Below are 22,074 nucleotides of genomic sequence, written 5' to 3'. Positions count from 1 at the left end.
AGTGGTTAACTACCAAGTGTTATTCTGCACTAAAACCATCATTTTTTTTGCTTAAAAGAGAAGTAGGGCTTTTTCTTTTTTTCTCCCCTATTTATTGGTCCAATGCTGCATCTGTCGCTGAGTTCTCACAGCCGCTCTGAGCGGAGAGCAAAGACTGACAGTCACCGTCTCCCTGCTCAGCCCCCTCAGTGCTCACTGGAGCGCTGGGCTGTGGAGGGGGAGGGATCAGCTGGCTCAGGCTCTCAGCGGATCGCTGAGAGGCTGGGCCAGGTGCTGCTCCAGACTCTGAGTGATGTCAGCCGACAGCAGACTTCAGCCCACTGTCAACTGAAAAGGGGTCACAGGACTGCAGAACGATCTGCACTCCTGTAATCCACAGGAGAAGTACAGCCAAAAGAGCTTTAGTTGTACTTCTTTATGTTCTTTGCTTTTTAAAAAAGTCAGCATAAAGGAAAAGTAATGTTAGAAAAAAAACAATTCTGGTTTCGCTAATAACTTTTGGCATATAAATTCCTTTTGGTTTGCAAGATCGGGCTGTGGCAGTTGTTTTCCTATTGTCTCAGGGCAGGTGCAAGGATTTTTGTACTCAGGCGAAGGTGCATTTTTTTTATGTGTCTCAAATGCTTAAAACTTTTTTTTTTAAATAACTTTTATTGCTATCATATAGGGGATCACCAGCCCCCATGTGATAGTATATAGGTGACATGTTCACTTTATGAGACATTCAAGGTCTATTAAACCCTGGCTGTCTCCCTTGTAATTGTACTCCACTACAGCTAATGGAACACAGATTGTGTTCCATTAGCTGCTTCCCCCAAGCGTTGATCCTGGTGATCAACAGCTCCAGGCCAGGAAGTGACATCATACACAACACTTCCTAGTCTGTACACAGGAGGGAAGCTCCTACCGCCCTTCACAGCGACACCTGCCATGATTGCCCCAGGCCCAAATATGGGATAGCAGAGCCTGGTAAACATGGGCACACCACGGCTGTTGTGGAAGTGCTTCCCGACTGAGAAGTAATTTGTATCACTTCCACATTGAAAGCCGGAAGTCGGCTTCTCAAAGGTACACACACAAGTGTTTGCAGCTTGGTTAAAAATCTGAATCCCCAGCAAGCAGCTGGGGATTCAAATTTTACTGCCCCACCTATCCCGGCACTCTAAGGCAGCTGCCTTCTGCTGGCCCCAGCCCTGCGTTGCCTAAATACATTGTGCTAGAAGATGTCCCTCTTTCTCATCTCAGAAAGTTAGAAGTTATGATGGTAGGGGCTGTCTACATGATAGCAGCTATGGAGGGTGGCTTGGCATATCTGCAAGGTAATGGGTTTTGCAGGGACTACACCCTGTGTGCTGTCAGTTCCTGTTGGTAAGACTAGTCTTGCTGGTGACCAACTTCACTTTGTAGAAGACCATTCGTGCAGGTAAGTGTAGATTCTGGATTGTTGCCCAATGTTGTGAAGTAAACCCACTACCTTGATCAACCAGGATAAAATAATAGGTTATTTCTAAAGTCTCCCTACTACTATTTATTCTCCCCATAACTCTCACTACCCTGTTTGCCTGCTGCAACCCTTGGAAATGCCCAGTAGATGAAGGTATGGGGGGGCATGTTAACTTCACCACTTCATTTCATCATCCAGTACTTGGTTCATCCACGAGACCCAAGTACTGTGACATTGTAGCTGGGAAGATTGTTAACACTGTGTAATCTCCAATCTATACCCAGCTGGGAAATAGGGTGGTGCGGGAGCATAGGAAAAGGTCAATTTTAGTGGCAGTGGAAATGTGTAATAGATGTGTTGCTTTCCCCTTGACATGACTAAAAGTTTAATGGTGGCCATACATGATTTGGTAAAAGATCAATCTCTCTTCTGATCACTCTCCTCCGATAGGAATAACAGATCTATCATTGGCATCTCATTTGATTGATATGCCTCATGTAGGAAAGTGAATTAAAAAAAAAATAAGTATGCATGGCCTCCATAAGGCTTACCTATAAGTTTGTCTGTCGTTTGCCATTTACCCTGTCAGAGAACGCTAGAGGACCCAATCATGCCATCGGAATGAGGCCCCACTCACACTTCCCGCTTGCATTCCCGCTTGCACTTTTGTGTGGGCGATATTCATACGATTCTGTATGTCAAGCATAGGGAAGCCCAATTACCTAATTGAGCTGCCCTATGCGTGTTTCCCTGCCAGCACCCAGTGATCGCCGTGTATTACCGACGGGGGACAGACCTGTATGTAAACAATACAGATCTCTCTCCTGTCAGCTCCTGCACACTGCTTTGTATGGCTCTGCATAGCAGAGCCATACAAGGCAGTGTGTTTACAGTGTAAAGCACACACACAGTGCACTGTGAAACAGTACACAGTTAACCCTTTGATCACCCTAGATTTAACCCCTTCCTGCCCAGTGCCATTAGTACAGTGTCAGTGCTTTCTATTAGCACTGATCACTGTAATGGTGCCACTGGGGATGTCAGTGACAGTTAGTCCCCCCCCCTTAAGTGTCAGAATGCCTGCCGCAGTTGCTGATCGCCGCCATTACTAGTAAATAGAGGAAAAAATAATTTCCAGTATCTATACCACTATTTGTAGATGCTATAACTTTCACGTAAACAAATTTGTTTAAGCGTATTGGGATTTTTTTTTTAGCAAAGACATGTAGCAGAATACATTTTGACCTAAATTTATGACGACATTTGATTTTTAAAATTTTTTTACTGGACATGTTTAATAGCAAAAAGTAAAAAAATATTGTTTTTTTCTCAATATTGGTGGTCTTTTTTTTTATAGTGCAAAAAATAAAGCATGCACAGGCGATCAAGTACTACCAAAAGAAAGCTCTATTTATGGGAAAAAAGGACATAAATGTCATTTGGGTGCAGCGTTGCATGACCGCGCAATTGTCAGTTACAGTAACACAGCGCTCTATTGAAAAAAATGGCCTGGTCAGGAAGGGGGATAAATCCTCTGGAGGGCAAGTGGTTAAGGACAAGCTTTACACAAATTTTAAAGGCGTGTTTTCCTGTGATTGTGGCGTGATTCTATTGTGTGGCAAAAAGGCACCACGTTTGGGGTGCCTTTTAGAAAGAATGGCATCCAAACGTGCATTGTGCTTTTTGCAGCGATTGCCACACAATTTGGAATTGGGGACAGAATCTAGTCAATTCTGCTTGCGATTCCAAATCGCCAAGTGTGAATGGGACCTATTTAATGCAGGCCTCACACTTGGCAATTTTTTTAGCTTTCCATCAGCTTTCACTAACAGCAATTTGTCAACCCACATTTTCAATATTTTCCATGCATCGAGTTCCCATTGAACGCAACTGAAATGGAAAGTGATAGAAATCAATTTCTTCAATTGCTTGGAAGATGCAATTTCAGTAGCTGAAACACTCAAAACAAAAAAATTTCAAACTGTGAGTGTCAGATTGTTGTCATTACTAGCTCCAAAAAGTATGTATCCAGTATAACATGCATGTTTGTTTGGACATTTGGCAACATTTAAAGTATACCTGGAGACCAAACTTTTTTTCTTAGCTTGGATAGTTGTAAACATTGACAGTTTTTTCCCATATGTGTGTATTGCAGAGATTTCCCTTCATTTCCTGCCCTGTAAACACAACAAAAGTGAGAGGAAATCTCTCCAAAGTAATGGAAATCTCTCTCAACAGAACTAGGATCCCTATTGAAAGATGTCCCTCTTATTCCTGTTCTGTGACAACTCAACATTTTGAATTTTCTCTCAGCTCACAAGTAGAGAGGGTGATTCTCCCCGACAGGGAGTCTAAACCTTCCTTACTATATTCAAAACTAGGTTTTGGATTTAGATACACTTTAAAGCAAACCACTCATTGTCAAAATACAGCACAAGCCCATCTGTTTACCTTCTTCTGAAAATGCTAGTTTGGCTGTAATGTGGAAAGGCATCAATATTTTCTGAGCCACTGATGCTAGAACAAACGTTCAGATGGAGAAAGTCAGAAGTCCTTATCTGCATACTTGTTCAAGGTAAGGGACCTTAAAGTATTGAAGCAAGAGGGCTAGCAAGTTAGAAGGAGACACGCTTATTTTGCTAGGGGTCAGCAATGGCAGCCTCAGTTTTTCCCTTATGACATTAATAGACATTAGATCAGTCTTTTTCAACCAGGGTGCCTAGGCACCCTGGGATGCCTTGGTAAAATGCCTAAAAATGGCCCAAAAACTGTATGCAAGGCAGTGTGTGGATCAAGCCTACCTTTTAGTTACACAAAGCCATAGGTTTTTATTGTGCAGCATTAAAACTTTTTAGTCGCCGGCATCCCAACAACCAGTGACAACATCGGTGGATAATGAGGACATCGGGAACCCATGCCCCTCTTCTGTCCCTGTTCATTAGCATTAAAACTTAGGTAGAAGAGAAATATTGGAATACTAGTCAGTATAAGTGTGTATTTGCTTTGGTAGAAGAAATCACCTCTAATGTTGGATGTCCTACGCATGTGGATGCTGCTACATTATGTAAAATTATTTGTTTAGTTTTTTACATTTTAGAATGGGGTGCCTCAAGATTGTGCCAAATTTTAACCCTCCCTGGAGGTATTCACGAGTGTGGCTAGGGGTAAAGTTTCAGCACCACAAGCGGCTATGCAGCTATTGCATCTAGGTATGGCTAATCTGCAATATATTACATTTTTGTTTTTTGGGTTTTCATATGCTTTAAGTCACCAACATTAAAACCTGTGGAGAAGGGAGCTCTCATCATATAGCAGGGTAGACAACACAAAAAGATCCTGCAGTAGGCCATAGGGTGGGGGTGACAGACTACCATCTCATTCCATTAACCACTTTCCACCCCACCACAGTACATTAACCACTTGAGCTCCAGAGGATTTACCCCCCCTTAATGACCAGGCCTCTTTTTGCTACTCGGCGCTGCACTAATTCAACTGATAATTGCGCGGTCATGCAATACTGCACCCAAACGAAATTTACGTTCTTTTTTTCACACAAATAGAGCTTTCTTTTGGTGGTATTTGATCATCTGTGCACTTTTTATTTTTCACGCTATAAACAAAAAAAGGCCAAAAATTTGGAAGAAAAACAATATTTTTTACTTTTAGCTATAAAAAATATATAGTAAACTCAAAGTTAGTTATAAATTTAGGCCAAAATGTATTCTGCTACATGTTTTTGGTAAAAAAAAATCCCAATAAGTGTATATTGATTGCTTTGTGTGAAAGTTATAGCGTCTACAAACTATGGTATAGATACTGCAATTTACGCCATTTTTCTCCTATACAGCGCTGCGCTAGTTTAACGGACAATTGCGCGGTCATGCAAAACGGTAAATAAATGAAATTTACATCCTTTTTTTCCCCACAAATTAAGCTTTCTTTTGGTGGTATTTGATCGCCTGTGCGGTTTTTATTTTTTGCGCTATAAAAAAAAAGGCTGACAATTTTGAGGAAAAAAAAAAAATATTTTGGACTTTTTGCTATAGAACATGTCCAGTAAAAAAAAAAAATCAAATTTAGTCATAAATTTCTGCCAAAATGCATTCTGCGACATGTCTTTGCTAAAAAAAAAACCAATACGTGTAAATTAATTGGTTTATGTGAAAGTTATAGCGTTTACAAATGGCGGGAAAGATACTGGGATTTTTAGGGTTTTTTTTATACTAATAATGGCGGCTATCAGCGACTTATGGCAGCGACCAGAGACTTATGGCGGGACTGTGGCGGACATTCTGACATTGGGGGGTACTGACTTGGGGTCACTGACATCCCCAAAAACACTAATACAGTGATCAGTGCAAAAAGAAAAACACTGACACTGTACTAATGGCACTGGGGAGGAAGGGGTTAACTTTATTTTGCAGGGAAGGGTTATCTGAGTGAGGGGAGCGTTTTACTAGGGGGCGGGGGGGTGTGCTGGACGGGACAAGGCTGATCGAGAGAGAGAAACTCTTCTGTCTCGATCAGCTCATCCTCGAGCTGACAAGGAAGTGACAGACAGCACAGCTACTGCAGCTGTGCTCTCTGTCACTGTTTACCGCCGATCGCCGGGAAACAGCCGCTAAGGACCGGCTGTGACCTGGCTACTGACATCCGCGGCGGTGATCGGCGGGACAGATAGGGCGGCGGCGCGCCTCGCGCGCGCCCCCTGTTTGTTTACAAAACACACGTTTTAAAATGTGGTTTTGCCTGCCAGTGCCGCCCTGCCGCCGTATTTCTACAGTGGCTGGGCGGCAAGTGGTTAACTACGGCAGGGCGGCCTGTGTAGGCTCAGTCACATACGAGACTGAGCCAGCTCCGGTTTAGGAGCAAACAGAACACCCCTCCTATCCCCTCCTGTGAAACTGTACTCAGTGCAATTTTTCTGATCTTTATGTCCCTGTGTGCAAGTGCCCATAGAAAAAAAAATACAGCTGTATTCAGATCAGTAAAACAATGTACTGCTAAAATGCCACATTTTTTTTTAGCCGTGTCTCATTGATTAAAATTCAGTTGAAGCGGAATTTTATTTTATTTACAAATGTTTTTGCAGAATTGTCTGAGAGATGCAATACAATAATTACATTTATTTGCATAATTTCAAAACAATCAACAATTGTCACCAAAAGAAAAGAGGTCAATTTCCTTATTACTGATATGGTGGTGTTTCTTCAACAGTAGTGCCATATGATGAATTGCTTAAATATGTTGCATGCGTCACTAAAAATGTCAACTGTTTCATGAATTTGGTGCAAGGCTTTCAACTACATCCCCACTACCAGAAATATGTTGCAAATGCTTCACTGGATCCCCACAAAAGTGTTGTCACTCTATTATTATTATAGGTATTTATGTAGCGTCACCATTTACATATAACACATTCAAATCAGTTCCTACCCTCAAAGTGGTTGTAAAGGTAGAAAGTATTTTAATTAAAGTGGTTGTAATGTAAACCTCTACATATACCTAGTGGAGTGACTGGCCTCAGGTGACACACAGAGATGAAACAAATCTTCCCACATAGGTTGTACCTGTTTATCTATAGCCATCTGTCCCCTACATCCATTCATAGTGAACAATTCAAACAGGATCTCTCAGCTCTAAAAATCAGGGGCGGGGAGCTGCAGATACACACTGTACATGAGTTCTGAGAGTTGATTGGAGGGAAAGGACACACCTCCTTCACACAGTACACATGGACAGAGCTGTGGCTGTCAATCACAGGCTGTGCCCTCCCTGTCACCATTTTTCTTTTGGTGTCCGGTAAACTCATCAGAAGTGACTCATTTAGATTAACAGATGAATGAGGCAGAAGACAGAAATGACACTTAGTGATCTGGATTGAGACAAGTACACACTACAGAGGGTATGCTTTGCTTACATTTCACGTCTGGGGTTTACAACCACTGTAACCATTTGTCCTCTGGAAGATTTTACACCCTTCATGACCAAGCCATTTTTCTGCTATTTTACCCTGCGCTATTTTACCTCACAAACGCACGGTCATGCAACACTGTACCCAGATGAACTTTATATAATTTTTTTCACACAAATAGAGCTTTCTTTTGGTGGTATTTGATCACCACTGGGTTTAATTATAGAAATGAAAAAAGACCGAAAATTTTAAAAGAAAAAACAATATTTTTTTTCTACTTTCTGCAATAAATCATATCAAATAAAAAAAAATCAAATTTCTTTATAAATTTAGGTCAGAATGTATTCTGCTACAGTTCTGCACAGCCATCCAGAGCAGAGTGATTACAATGAAGCACACTGATGCAACCCCCTAGTAAAACACTCCCAGTACACAGTTAACCCTTTGATCGCCCCTCATGTTAACCCCTTCCTACCCAGTGCCATTAGTACAGTGTCAGTGATTTTTTTTTTTTTAGCACTGATCACTGTATTGGTGTCACTGGAGATGTCAGTGACACCAAGTCAGTTCCTCCCAGTGTCAGAATGTCTGCCACAGTCCCGCTATAAGTCGCTGATAGCCGCCATTACTAGTAAAAAAAAAAAAATCCAGTATCTATTCCTCCATTTGTAAATGCTATAACTTTAAACCAATTAATTTAGCAAAGACATGTAGCAGAATACATACTGGCCTAAATTTATGACAAATTTAGATTTTTTTAAATTTTTTTACTGGACATGTTTAATAGCAAAAAGTCAAAAATATTGTTTTTTTTCTCACAATTGTCACTTTTTTTTTATAGAGCAAAAAATAAAAACCGCACAGGTGATCAAATACCACCGAAAGAAAGCTCAATTCGTGGGCAAAAAAAGAACGTAAATTTAAATTGGGAGCAGCACTGCATGACTGCGCAATTGCCAGTTAAAATAACACAAAAAATGGCCTGGTCAGGAAGGGAGGTATATCCTCGGGAGGGCAAGTGGTTAAATGCCAAATGTAAACTGTCTCCAAACAAAAAGGGATAAAAATATCATTTAAGTCCAGTGTTGCATGACCACCCAATTGTCAAAGCATGACAGCACTGAAAGCTGAACACTGGCCTGGGCAGGAAGGGGGTGAAAGCGCCCAGTACTGAAGTGGTTAAACAAGCTCCCTGTGTGCATGAGGCCTAAGCCGTCCATTTGGATCAGCCCTCCTTCCAGGAAGTTGGGGAATCATATCAGGACGATTAGATGTCATTATAGAGCCAGGTGCACATGTCCTTTTTTCAATGAGTTGTCAGGTGTGATGTGAGTGCGACTGGCCCTGTCCAGGGGCTCCAGTGAGCTCTTCCGGTCCCAGAGTTGCTTCCCCCCCCCCCCCAATCACTTCCTGAGATCATGGCTGGGTCGCACTTCCTGTGAGGTCACGCACAGTGGGAGGGGGGTCGATCGGGATGGAGGAAAAAAAGAGAAAGCGAAAAAGGAGGAGTCTCGGGAAAGCCTGAAGTGGCACAGCTGTTATCTGTGTTGGATCGCACCCCCCGAGGGTTCTCCATAGAGTGAGCCCCTGATCCCATCTCCTCCGAGATCAGCAGCCTGGGGGGGTGGGTGGCACCGTACATTGAAGGAGAAGGGAGGGAGGAGGAGGGCACGATGTGTCTCAGTACATAGTGGGATTTGGAGGCGATCCCCCTTCCTTCCAGGACTCATCATCTCTATGACAGCGGCATCTGGTTGCTAAGCAGAGCCCAGCCCCTGCCTGGCCATGTCTGGCTCCAGCACTCCCAAGTCCTTGCCATCTTCCGGACAGAAGTCTCTGCATGACATCAAGCATCCACTCAGCTGCTCCCCGGGGGCTGAAGAGGAATCAGGGGACCTTGGGGTGATTGTCAATGACACCCCCAGCCCAGAGTTACCCCACACTGATCCCAGCAGCATAGCAGAGAAGGTAAGGACTACAGGCATGGTGCTGGGGTGATCACAAGAGGTCCTGCATTATTCCAGGATCTGATGTGGAGCTGAATATGTCCTGTATTCTGTTGGTTCTATCGCTATGCTGACCATACACCATACAATCTGCTTTAGATCTACCACCAACCATGTCACAAAATGACCTGGGCGATTGGATAGGAATTGAGTGGATTGTATGGGTTTGTCCTTCCCTTACACAATTTTGGTCAATTTCTGTGAGATCTGATTGCAGTTTTTATGGCCACCTGGTTCACACCTATGTGTTTTTTTTGCTGCTTTTTGCACGATCCATTTAGCATGGATTCCTATGGGACATGTTCACATCTCTGTGTTTTTCAGCTGCTGTGTTTTTGGAAAGGGTCAGGGACTTTTTTTTTTAAAAGCAGGGCAGCACAGTGGCCAAATGGTTAGCTCTTCCGCCTGGCAGTACTAGGGTCGTTGGTTTGAATCCCAACCACAGCACCACCTGCCTGGAGTTTGCATGTTCTCCCTGTGCTTGTGTGGGTTTCCTCCGGGAACTCCGGTTTCCTCCCACACTCCAAAGACATGCTGGTAGGTTAATTGGCTCCTGTCTAACTTGACCCTAGTATGTGTATGTATGAATGTGAGTTAGGGACCTTAGATTGTACGCCCCTTGAGGGTTAGAGACTGATGTGAATGTACAATATATATGTAAAGCGCTGCGTAAATTGACGGCGCTATATAAGTACCTGAAATAAATAATACGTAAATAAAAGCAAAACAGTGCATTTTTGGTTCAATAGACTTCAATGGAGACGCTGCAGAAGTGTGTGTTTTACGTTTTTTAATCTGCCCAACAACAAATTGACTTAAAAACTAATCTAAAAAGGCGCGTGCAAAATGCACTGCAAAAAAAGCACTGCAGAAATGGATCAAATGCAAACTACTTAGATATAAACCAGGCCTAAGTCCTTATGCACACTGGACTTTTTTTTTTTTTTTTTTAATCTCTCTTTGGCACTGCTGCTTTTGGACATGCTGGCAGTGGGGCCTCTAAACTCCACTAAGAGCCAGTTCACACTACATGTGTTTTTAGTTGCTTTTTTTTTCTGCATCCAAAATGCACAGAAAGGTTATATGGTTGTCGATGTCATAGTTCACATCAGTGCTTCCAGTTCTAGTGCGTTGCAGTCGCAGAAAAGTAAGTAGCACGTGCTGAATTTGTTTCTGCACTGGAACGCAGTAAAATGCATCAAAAACGCACTGGAATGTACATGCCCCTGTTTAAATTAAAGCATAAGAGAGGGGGGAAAAAAACCTCACTGGAACGCACAAAAAACACATCAGAAATGCACCGGAACGCATCAAAAACACACATACAAAATTGCATCCAGAACACATCTGGACTGCGTTTCTATAGTGAAACCTAAAAGTTTGTGTGTACAGACATATAGGCAAACATGCAGGGGGGTGTTCAGAGGCAGAAAAAAACCCCGCTAGTGTTAAAAACGTGCATGTGGCCTACACACTTTTTTTTTTTTTTTTCCTTTTTAAACTGATCAATGCGCAAATCAGTTAAATCCACAAACAATTCAGGCTCCATGAACAAAAGCAGTTTTTTAAGCTCCTAGAAGCTATTAGCATTTTTATTCTGCTACTAGAACCTAAATAGTATTATCCTATGCGTCCATGCACACTACTTTTAGGCTGTTAGTATTTTTTGAGATTCAGGAGCAGAAAAAAAATTTTTGGAGCGTTTTTCCAACAGACAAAAAAAATGCATTATGCTATTAAAATGCTCCTAAAAGCTTTTTTTTCCTTAACTTTTCTACATGTACTGTAAAAACGCTAATAAAATGCTAATGCTCCTAAACGCTACTACCAGCATTTTTCCAGCTTTTTTGAGCTTAAAAAAAAACAAAACAAAAAAACACCTAGTGTACACGGAGTCTAAAAAGCCTTATATTCTCTCTCAATCGTGAAGATATGTTGGTATCCTACAAAAGGTGATGAATCCCCTGTGTGGTGAAACGTGTTACGTTGGCTCATTCAGGACAAGGACTTGAGGTGTTGACTATATATGAACCTTTATCAGTAAATTAATTTGAATTTTAAATGAATGAAACCTGTAATCGCAAGGTTTAAGTTGTTCCTACACATACAGACTTCTTTCATTCAGAAAGAAATCTAACAGATTCTTCTATATACAGTAAGCAGCACAGATTAATCAATCGCTTGCTGTGGCTATTGTATCCTGACAGCCAGTGCCACAGCTGTCAGAATACCCAAACAGTGCCTGCATCTATTTTGATATACTCACTGTTTGCCTGACAATTGTTCGCCCGGCTCTTGAATTTCCATTCGTTTATTAGTAACCTGCCAAAGTTTGCTCAGTGTATGGCCAACCTTAGGTCCTGTTCACATTTACTGGAATTATAGGCAGACTCACACGATTCTGACTGTGATTCCAGAATCGGAGTACAATGTGCAACACGCTTGCAGTTCCTCATTTCTTAATGGCACCCAAAACATGATTTGATTTTTGCTGTGATTATTTTGTGACAAAATGCACAAATATTGTGGCAAAACACGCTACTCCAAACGAGCTTGACTTTTTTTTGCATTTTTGGAGTGCAGGGTGGCCTATTCAAAATGTAATGGTGTCGCTCAAAAAGCATGCAAAAAAAGCAACATGGTAGCATCACTACGGGGCCTTAGAGTTGGTTGGAAGGCAGCTTGAAACCTATTAAAAAATGTGCATAATGCCTTCATTTGGAGTAAAGCCATGAGGATGTGCAAAGTGTGGGAACATTTTGAAGCCAATCAAAATGATTTCTTAATGTACCCCAGTCGGGGCCAGATTCAAATTTTTGGGGGCCTGGGGCACTTCAGGTTCAGCGGGGCCTTTTATACACAGGAATTAAAATGCACAGCAAATCGCAACACAACAACCATTTATTGTTTGTTATTGGAAGTGATACATCCATATGCCAATGGGTCCCTCTGCTGCCTCTGAGCCACTGAGGAGGGGGAGAGCCACTGCCGTAGTGCACTTCCCTGAATCGAGATTGGGCTCAGGTAAGTAATGGGAAGGGCTGCACACTGAATGTTTTTTTTTTTTACCTTTATGCGCAGAATGTGTGAATGTAAAATAACCTACAGCCTTTACAACCACTTAAATTAATGACCTGTGAGGGCATTTAAAAAGCTGCCTATGGGCAATTACTTGTCGCCACCTCATCTTTTATATTTTACCTGAAAATTAGGTAATATATTGTGTGCCCTTCAAATTAACTTTTTAGTGTTTTTTTTTTTTTTACTGAATATATGGTTTGATTGACCTATACCCTAATACTATGTGACATGGGTACAGTGTTACTAAACCCACAACAGTAACATCAGTCTGTATATGCAGTAAAGCATGTTTGTTATATTCACTGTGGAACATAAGGGGATAATTCTCTGCACTGTGTAAAAAGGCTGTTTGATCCTGACATCTCTGCCCCTCCTCTTGTTCAAATGTCTACTCTGATAAGACAGACTGAACCCGTAGCCCTTCTGCACATGCTCAGTTTCGTGTGTATTGCTAGAGAGGTTTTTTTTTTTTTTTCTTTCATGGGAGAGTGCATGTGATCAGCACAGGGCCAATCAGCACTGTCCTGTCCAGACAGAGGTTAGGGGTTTTGCATCCTCCTAGAGCAGAACGTAAACTCCTCCTACAAGCTTTAACCAGTGCTCTGCTGAAGTCACAAGACTGCTCTAACTGCTGATGAGAAAAGGTATTTAGCAGTTTATATTTACTAAAATAATCGCACTTCCATGTTCTGTGTACTGTGGGAGACCAGATACTGGGTCCAGGGTTTAGTAACTTTAATTTAGAGCTCAATATACGCATATACTTTCATTCACTTCACCCCAACTCTATGGCCAGAAGCAGAAAGAAGGCCACTTCTATGGGCTGCTTGGGACAGATGCAGCCTACACGCAGTACAGGTGCCAGCATCCGTCTGAATGAGGCCTTACTTTCCCTTGCATTCAGCTTTAATGTTGAGCAGAGGGTGTGTTGGATGTAGAAACTACCGAACACGTCATGGATGTTATGCCAAGAGATTAGGAAATCCAGATAGTGAGATATATGATTGTGACTGTTTTTGTCATACCATTTGGAAAGTTGCCACCCTCTAGTTCCTAACCTTCTCTCTTAGCAACTACATGCATATTTTTTTATACTAACTTAAACATAAAAGCGTGACTTTTTGAAAATACATCAAGTACCTGCTTGGATGACTGGGCTTTTGAATAACTTCTGCGTCTAGATAACCGAGGCTGGCCTATATAGTCCTTAGATAACAGGTGTTAGAGATATGGGACTAAACAAAGGAAAACATTGCAGGTCACTGTACACTATGCTTGAAACCACAAACTGGTTAGACTTGGCTGAAGTATACTTAAAGCCCAGACCTAGGAAACTTTAAACCTCGCTGCCAGAGTTAGTTGATCATTTAGGTCTAGGGAACACAGAAAAGATTTTTTTAACCCCCCCACAGCAGCTTACCCTATCCTCTGCACAGACTGGCCCCCACAGCAACTTCTTCCTTGTGTTCCAGAGGTCTAAAGTCCTGACACCATTAGGACCAATTCAGGGTCCATAGACAAGCACTGGATGTGATGACACCAAGGGACAATCCACCGATGGAGCTTGAGGCTGTGGACAATCAGGTAATTTAAAGTGCTTCTTCTCTCCCCTAGACTAAAGCTGGGCATAAACTGAAATCCAGGCGTTTCAGAAAGGACTGGCAAAATTTTTGATTTCTGTGTGGCCATCCCCATTTGACAGAAGTCAATTGTACATCAACTTTTGTTGAATGGACAAGCTGGAAAACGTTTGTCAATCAGCAGCTGCTGATCAGTGTTTTCTAATAGCAGAGAGTCCCACTATCAGAATACAATGTGCCCAGTGGAGAGGATTCCTCCATCTACCTGGCTTGTGTGGATGGAGGAATCTGTTAGTTTGTTTTTCTGTTCAGCCCACTGGTGGAACGTAAACAAACAATCCAACCAAGTTACCCAGAGCTGGGCTTTAAAGGAGTGATGCATCCAAATGAAAATTCCAGTGCTGAAATCGAAAATTCAGGATGCACTGTGCCAAAAGCTGAAACCGACAGTTTATATAAAAAAAAAAAAAAAAAAAAAAAAGTAAAATTTTAACGTGGCTGGCAGTTTTGCATTGAAGTCCATGGGACGTGATTTTGCATTGAAATCTGTGGGACACAGCATGCCATTACGGGAACTTTTTTTTATTTTTCTATTGTCAAAATGCAGATTTTCGGTGGCTGATATACAGGTGAAACGCGAAAAATTAGAATATCGTGCAAAAGTTAATTTATTTCAGTAATGCAACTTAAAAGGTGAAACTAATATATGAGATACTCATTACATGCAAAGCAAGATAGATCAAGCCGTGATTTGTCATAATTGTGATGCTTATGGCTTACAGCTCATGAAAACCCCAAATCCACAATCTCAGAAAATTAGAATATTACATGCAATCAATAAAACAAGGATTGTACATAGAACAATATCGGACCTCTGAAAAGTATAAGCATGCATATGTACTCCAGTACTTGGTTTGGGCCCCTTTTGCAGCAATTACTGCCTCAATGCGGCGTGACATGGAAGCTATCAGCCTGTGGCACTGCTGAGGTGTTATGGAAGACCAGGATGCTTCAATAGCGGCCTTCAGCTCTTCTGCATTGTTCGGTCTCATGTCTCTCATCTTTCTCTTGGCAATGCCCCATAGATTCTCTATGGGGTTCAGGTCAAGCGAGTTTGCTGGCCAATCAAGCACAGTAATCCCATGGTCATTGAACCAGGTTTTGGTGCTTTTGGCAGTGTGGGCAGGTGCCAAGTCCTGCTGAAAAATGAAGTCAGCATCCCCATAACGATCGTCTGCGGAAGGAAGCATGAAGTTTTCCAAAATCTTCTGGTAGACGGCTGCTGTCGGGATCCTACCGCGGTAGCCTCTAGCGCTCCACAGACCGGATTCCCCCAAGGCGCGGAATCTAAGTCCCTACCTGCTTGTTCACCAGGGCCCCTGATGGTGGGGATGGAGCAGGCCGAGACCAGGTCGCGGCCCCTGGGTTCACCCAGCTGTGGTAGAAGCACTGTTGGAGGTGTATAGCAGGTGAGAGTCTGATGAGAGGAGGTCACAAGAGCAGCATCAGGCAGGCCGGTTGGTAACAGTGGTGGCGGCGTGGTACAAAATCAGCAGGCAGAGGAATAAACAGGTCACAAGCTGGATTCGTTAACAGGAGATCAGAACGTGCAGGGTTAAGCAGGAGAATGGTCAGACAAGCGAGGGATCAGAACAGGAGACAGACAGCAAATCAGGGTCAGGCAGGGTCGGCAACAAGACAATCTACAAATCGGGAACTTCAGGAAAGAGGTAAGACCATACGGCACTTGAGCATTGCAAGAGCCGGGTTTAAATAGCCCGCCCGACTCCTGACAGGCGCTCCTAGGTCCTAGTGCTTGCCCGGCTCCGTCATTGGTGACAGACGCGCCTGGGTCCTAGTGCCTGCCTGTACGTTTTGTCAGGATTCTACGCATGTGCAGATTCGATCGCCGCGGCGATCTTCCCATTCCCTGACAGCTGCGTTGACCCTGGACTTAATGAAGCACAGTGGACCAACACCAGCAGATGACATGGCTCCCCAAATCAACACAGACTGTGGAAACTTCACACTGGACTTCAAGCATCTTGCAGTGTGTGCCTCTCCATTCTTCCTCCATACTCTAGGTCCTTGGTTTCCAAATGAGATGCAAAAGTTGCTCTCATCAGAAAAGAGGACTTTGGACCACTAATGTTGTTTGTTGAGGAGCGGCTTGACAAGAGGAATACGACATTTGAAACCCATGTCCGTCTGTGTGTGGTGGCTCTTGATGCACTGACTCCAGCCTCAGTCCACTCCTTGTGAAAGTCCCCAACACTAGTGAATGGCCTTTTCCTGACAATCCTCTCCAGGCTGCGGTCATCCCTGCTGCTTGTGCACCTTTTTCTTCCACACTTTTCCCTTCCACATAACTTTCTATTAATGTGCTTTGATACAGCACTTTGGGAACATCCAACTTCTTTTGCAATTACCTTTTGAGGCTTTCCCTCCTTATGGAGGGTGTCAATGATGGTTTTCTGCACAACTGTCAGGTCAGCAGTCTTTTCTATGATTGTGATTCCTACTGAACCAGACTGAGAGACCATTTAAAGGCTCAGGAACCCTTTGCAGGTGTTATGGCTTAATTAGCTGATTAGAGTGGGACACTTTGAGCCTAGAATATTGCATCTTTTCACAATATTTTAATTTTCTGAGATTGTGGATTTGGGGTTTTCATGAGCTGTAAGCCATAATCATCACTATTATGACAAATCACGGCTTGAACTATCTTGCTTTGCATGTAATGTGTCTTTGCATGTAATGAGTCTATCTCATATATTTCACCTTTTAAGTTGCATTACTGAAATAAATGAACTTTTGCACAATATTCTAATTTTTTGAGTTTCACCTGTATTGGTGCATCCCTGCTTTAAACCATACTAATATTGGAAGTGTCACAGAGTGACCCTTTATCCATGTCTCTGCACAGCAGCATGGTGCGTTGTTCTGCAGTGTGGTGACATGCAGGGGTCTGGAAATTTTTGAAAAAACTACTTGTCCAAGGGACCAAATCAGTGCCCCAATGTACTTGTCCCGTATGACATTAGGAATGTTTAAAAAACAAAAGCGTTTTATGGCGACTTAAACATTTAATATTTTTAACATTGCGCTGTTTTTTTCCTTCTCTCCTCCTTGCCTCTTTCCAGCACCGCACCCAGGGACTAGCAGGGAGCAGAGAGACCTTGCAGTGTAATGAGCACCAATTGGCTGCTCCTCGGGAAATGGTGGGTCAGGGCTTATACTTTATTCCTTATGCTGCCAGAGTTGTTATTGAGTTTTTTGCACAAGATTAAAAAAAATCATTTTAGGCCTGAAGATTACATTAAATCTCCAAACATTATATATTTTTTCTGAAATCGGAGACCCTAGAGAATAAAATAGTGGTAGTTCTAATTTTTTATGTTGCATGATTTTACTGCAAAATTTCAGTAAAAATACTAGTAAATTTTAGGGCACAAAAAAGCAATAAGTTACCCTATTTTTTGTAAAATATAAAAAATGAGGTTGCAGCAAGTAAATAGATATCCAATTTGTCAAACCTTAGGTTTGCATGCACTTGCGAAATGGCGGCGAACGTCACTACCCTATATTTCCTATAGGTGACGCTTTTAAAGCCCCTTCTAGGTCATCCGTGAGTGTTACGGATGAGGTCTGGTGCTAGAATTATTGTTCTCCGTGTATCGCAGTTAACATTTTCATTTCTAGGTGCCCCAATGTGTGCTTTTACGTTTGTACATGTGTATAGGTGAGTAAGGTAATTTTTTTTGGGGGTGGGGGGGTGTTCTGTGCTTGGGTGTAACTTTCATTTTTTTCAATTAAAGTTAAAAAAAAACACTTTTTTTCCTTTTTTTTTTTTTTTTTTTTTTTTTTCCCATCACATTGGGGTGATTGTCCCCTATGTGATGATTTTTTTGGAGGCAGGTTATCTTTATTGAGACATCAAAGGTCTAAAAGACCCTGGATGTCTCCCCTCTGCTCCCCTGAATGTAATTCAGTGCACATAGCGCCACGTTACATTCTTTCCCAGCCTCAATTGCCAGGAATCTGTGAATGGGGACCTGGAAGTGATGTCAAACATCACTTCCGGGTCAGGACAAGAAGAGGAGGGGAGTGGATGTGTCCGCTCTCCTACCTCCCCTCTAACCGCTGGCGGTGGGCTGCTCCCGGGCCCGCAGATGGGCAAGCGGAGCCTGGGAGACAGTGGGGAGCTTCACACGGGGGGGGGGGGGGGGGCGGAGAGGCTGACACTGTGTGGAAACATTCAAGCGGCAGCACTGCTGCCTGAATGCTTCCACCTGACAGGTGAGCCCGCTGCTTGCCCACAGCAGGGCTAAAGGTAGAAAATAAATTACTTGCCCGGCGCCCTAAACTATATGTCCCGGGTGTTGGGTGATAGGAATTCAACATCCCTGATGTGGTTCCATCCATTAAATTGTGGGAAAATGCATGCCCTTTGTTTAATATGTGCCCTTGTGATGACTGACATTTATTCAATGTGGACAAATACCAGTCATTGTGCATAGTGTAAATGAACCCACAGCATTGCCGTCTCATGACTGATGGAGAGCAGACTGGGGAAATGCTTCCTCCTGCCTGCAGCAGACTAATGACATCATCTCAGCCTAGGCAGAGTCACTTGAATGGATCTCATGACTGCTTTGTAATAATGAAGGGTATGTAATTTTATTTTTTTAAATATTAAAAAAAATGTACACTTACATGACCTAAAGTCCCTTACCTCTCCTTCTGGTAGTCTCGTGCTGGGTTTGTCCATTTCTTTCTATTCCAGGTGCCTCATGCAGCAATATACTGTACAAAAAAGTGGCAACCACCCCAACCTATAACTAGCCTTTGCAGTAAGGTGCACATGGAAGGGCAACAGACATCACAAACAAGCAAAAGATTTCCCAGCACACTTTAACAGCCAGCCTGCAACAAAACCGAACTGATCCTGTCTAACAATTTACGTTAAAAACAGATGGTTTTGCTCGCACACATTTACAAATCTATGTGTAAGCTGCAATGCCCATGTCAAGGCTCCTCTGTATACTGCGGTCCTAACTCTATAATTTTCATATTTCCTAAATAGGAGCCTCATGCAGCAAGCTGGGTGCTAAGGAGGCACCTGTGTGTGTGCACACTTCCGAGCCAGGCTGTGTGCATCCATAGACTCACACAGTTCTGGTAAGCCATGCGCCTGCTTTCAGCTTGCAGGAGTTTGACAGATGTCAGCAGGAGACTATTGGTCTGCTGCCCTCAGTTTCTCCTATGAGAAAGAGGAGAGTGGTACCAGTGCTGGAGCTGGAGACAGTACTGGAGTGGGGAAAGAAGTCAGGTAAGTGTTTAGAAATGGGGGGGGGGGCAAAGAGTGTGGGGAGAGAGTGCATTAAGGTGAAACATTTTCAGACTTTGGAACCAATTTAACTTGTATATTTTTAAATTGGGGGAGAAAATCAGTCCTATGTTTGTGGATGTTGCTGCATTTTTTAAAACTAAGTTTAGTTTTTACATTTTAGAATGGAGTGCCATGAGATTGTGCAGGATTTTAAAGGGTGCCGCAACTGAAAAAAGGTTGAAAAGCACTGTTCTAGCACTGCCAGTCAAGCTTTGTGGTTGTTCTTCACTATTTTTCATCTGAAACTTGTCAGACTACAGAAATAGAAATTCTGGGCACCTCTTTTCTGCACAAAGCTGCGGACAGGGATCTTCAACCAACCGTAAGACATACTTCCAATGTTTTAACTGAAAGCATATGCTGTATTTCCTCATTCAGTTTTGCATTTTATTTATTTATTTATTTTTTTATTGTGACTAAGTTCCACCTGATACAGAAAGTTGATGAATCCTACTTTTGTTTATGTATTTATTTATATAGGTCACCTAACCAGATAGATCAGTCATTTTAAAATAAACCTGCCAAGATTGAGATCTATGCAGTTTGTTGTTTGTCTTAGGCTGCCTGTAGAGATGCATGTGGAGGTATAATTCAACCACAAAGGGGCCTTTCTTAAGAAGTCTTCTTCCTTAAACATGCATACTTGGGTTAAATTAGAATACATGCTCGTGAATATGAGGGAGGAAAGACAACACACCTGGTGGTAACTTAAATCCAGGCTACATAAAATTGTGATCTGGTATTGGTTGGTTGGAGATGTCCGGATATATGTTTATAGACTTAGTGGTTGTAAACCTCTGATATAAAATATGAACAAAGCATATCCCTTTACCGTGTGTGGTGGGCCAACTCAATATTGAAACCTACAGACTAAGACTGGGATGCCATTAAAGTGGGTAAAGGCAGGCGTCCCAATACTTTTGGCAATATAGTGTATGTAGAGTTGTGTTCAAGATAATAGCAGTGTGTTGAAAAAAGTGAATAAAGCTCAAAATCCTTCTAATAGCTTTTATTTCCATACACACAAATGCATTGGGAACACTACACATGCTATTGCAAATCAAAACATGAAGAAAAATATATCAAATTTGTGTTGTTCCTCTAAAAAAAAATTTGAAGAAAAGTGAATATTAGACTGTTCAAAAAATAGCAGTGTTTGTATTCTTTACAAACTCAAACATTCACTATATAAACTGAAAAATGTTTGAAGATTTTGCTTTCCTTTGAATCACTTAATTAATATTTAGTTGTATAAGCACTGTTTCTGAGAACTGCTGTACATCTGTGTTGCGTGGAGTCAACCAACTTCTGGCACCTGTGAACAGGTATTCCAGCCCAGGATGATTGGACTACATTCCACAGTTCTTCTCTATTTCTTGGTTTTGCCTCAGAAACTGCATTTTTGATGTCACCCCACAAGTTTTCTATTGGATTAAGATCCGGGGATTGGGCTGGCCACTCCATAACGTCAATCTTGTTGGTCTGGAACCAAGATGTTGCACGTTTACTGGTGTGTTTGGGGTCGTTGTCTTGTTGTAACGCCCATTTCAAGGGCATTTCCTCTTCAGTATAAGGCAGCATGACCTCTTCAAGTATTCTGATGTATTCTAACTGATCCATGATCCCTGGTATGCGATAAATAGGCCCAACACTGTAGTATGAGAAACATCCCCATATCATGATGCTTCCGCAACCATGCTTCACTGTCTTCACAGTGTACTGTGGCTTGAATTCAGTGTTTGGGGGTCGTCTGGCAAACTGTCTCCGGCCACTAGACCCAAAAAGAATAATCTTACTTACATCAGTCCACAAAATGTTGCGCCATTTCTCTTTAGGCCAGTCAATGCGCTCTTTGGCAAATTGTAACCTCTTCAGCACATGTGTTTTTTTTTCAACAGTGAGACTTTGCGGGGGCTTCTTGCAGATAGCTTGGCTTCACATAGGTGTCTTCTAATTGTAACAGTACTCACAGGTAACTTTAGACCTTCTTTGATCTTCCTGGAGCTGATTGTTGGCTGAGTCCTTGCCATTTTGGCTATTCTTCTATCCATTCGAATGGTAGTTTTTCGCTTTCTTCCACATCTTTCAGGTTTTGGTTGCCATTTTAAAGCATTTGTGATCATTTTAGCTGAGCAGCCTATCATTTTCCAGAATTTCAGAGAGAAATGCACTGTAACCAGCATGGACAACATTTGCTGCCTTCCTTCCTTAAATAAGGGCAATAATTGCCACCTGTTTTTCAAAGAATGAATGACCTCACTAATAGAACTCCACACTGCTATTATTTTGAACATGCCCCTTTCAATTAGTGATTCAATTACACAGAATCCGCAGCATGCATGTCATGACTGTTGGGTCTGTTGGATTTCTATTACTCTACTACACCAGCTAGTAAATTATTTGCCATGTAGAAATATCATTTCTACCAAAAACAGTGATTGATCAGGTTAGTGATGTCTGACTGCTATTATTTTGAACACAACTGTGTGTGTGTGTGTGTGTGTGTGTGTGTGTGTGTGTGTATATGTGTGTGTGTGTGTGTGTATATATGTGTGTATGTATATGTGTGTATGTATATGTGTGTATATATATATATATATATATATATATATATATATATAACAGTGCAGGTAGAAGTGGTCTGGTAATGGACACAG

General features: G+C 42.2%; 1 protein-coding gene across 1 annotated transcript in view; it reads left to right on the top strand.

Moving 5' to 3' along the window:
• The first annotated feature begins 8,791 nt into the window (after positions 1 to 8,791).
• The window catches only part of SNX30 (sorting nexin family member 30), a 71,771-nt gene continuing 58,488 nt past the window's right edge, over positions 8,792 to 22,074 (top strand). Inside the window, exon 1 of the mRNA XM_089670926.1 lies at positions 8,792 to 9,326. Within this exon, the coding sequence (XP_089527052.1) occupies positions 9,144 to 9,326 (183 nt within the window). The 5' untranslated portion in view covers positions 8,792 to 9,143. The remainder of the gene's footprint in view (positions 9,327 to 22,074) is intronic.

This window comes from Staurois parvus, unplaced genomic scaffold, assembly GCF_062004578.1.
Source record: "Staurois parvus isolate SC_StPar_1 unplaced genomic scaffold, SC_StPar_1.0 ptg000096l, whole genome shotgun sequence".
Taxonomy (NCBI): domain Eukaryota; kingdom Metazoa; phylum Chordata; class Amphibia; order Anura; family Ranidae; genus Staurois; species Staurois parvus.
The sequence above is the reverse complement of the archived record's forward strand: the minus strand, read 5'-3'. Positions and strand labels throughout refer to the sequence as shown.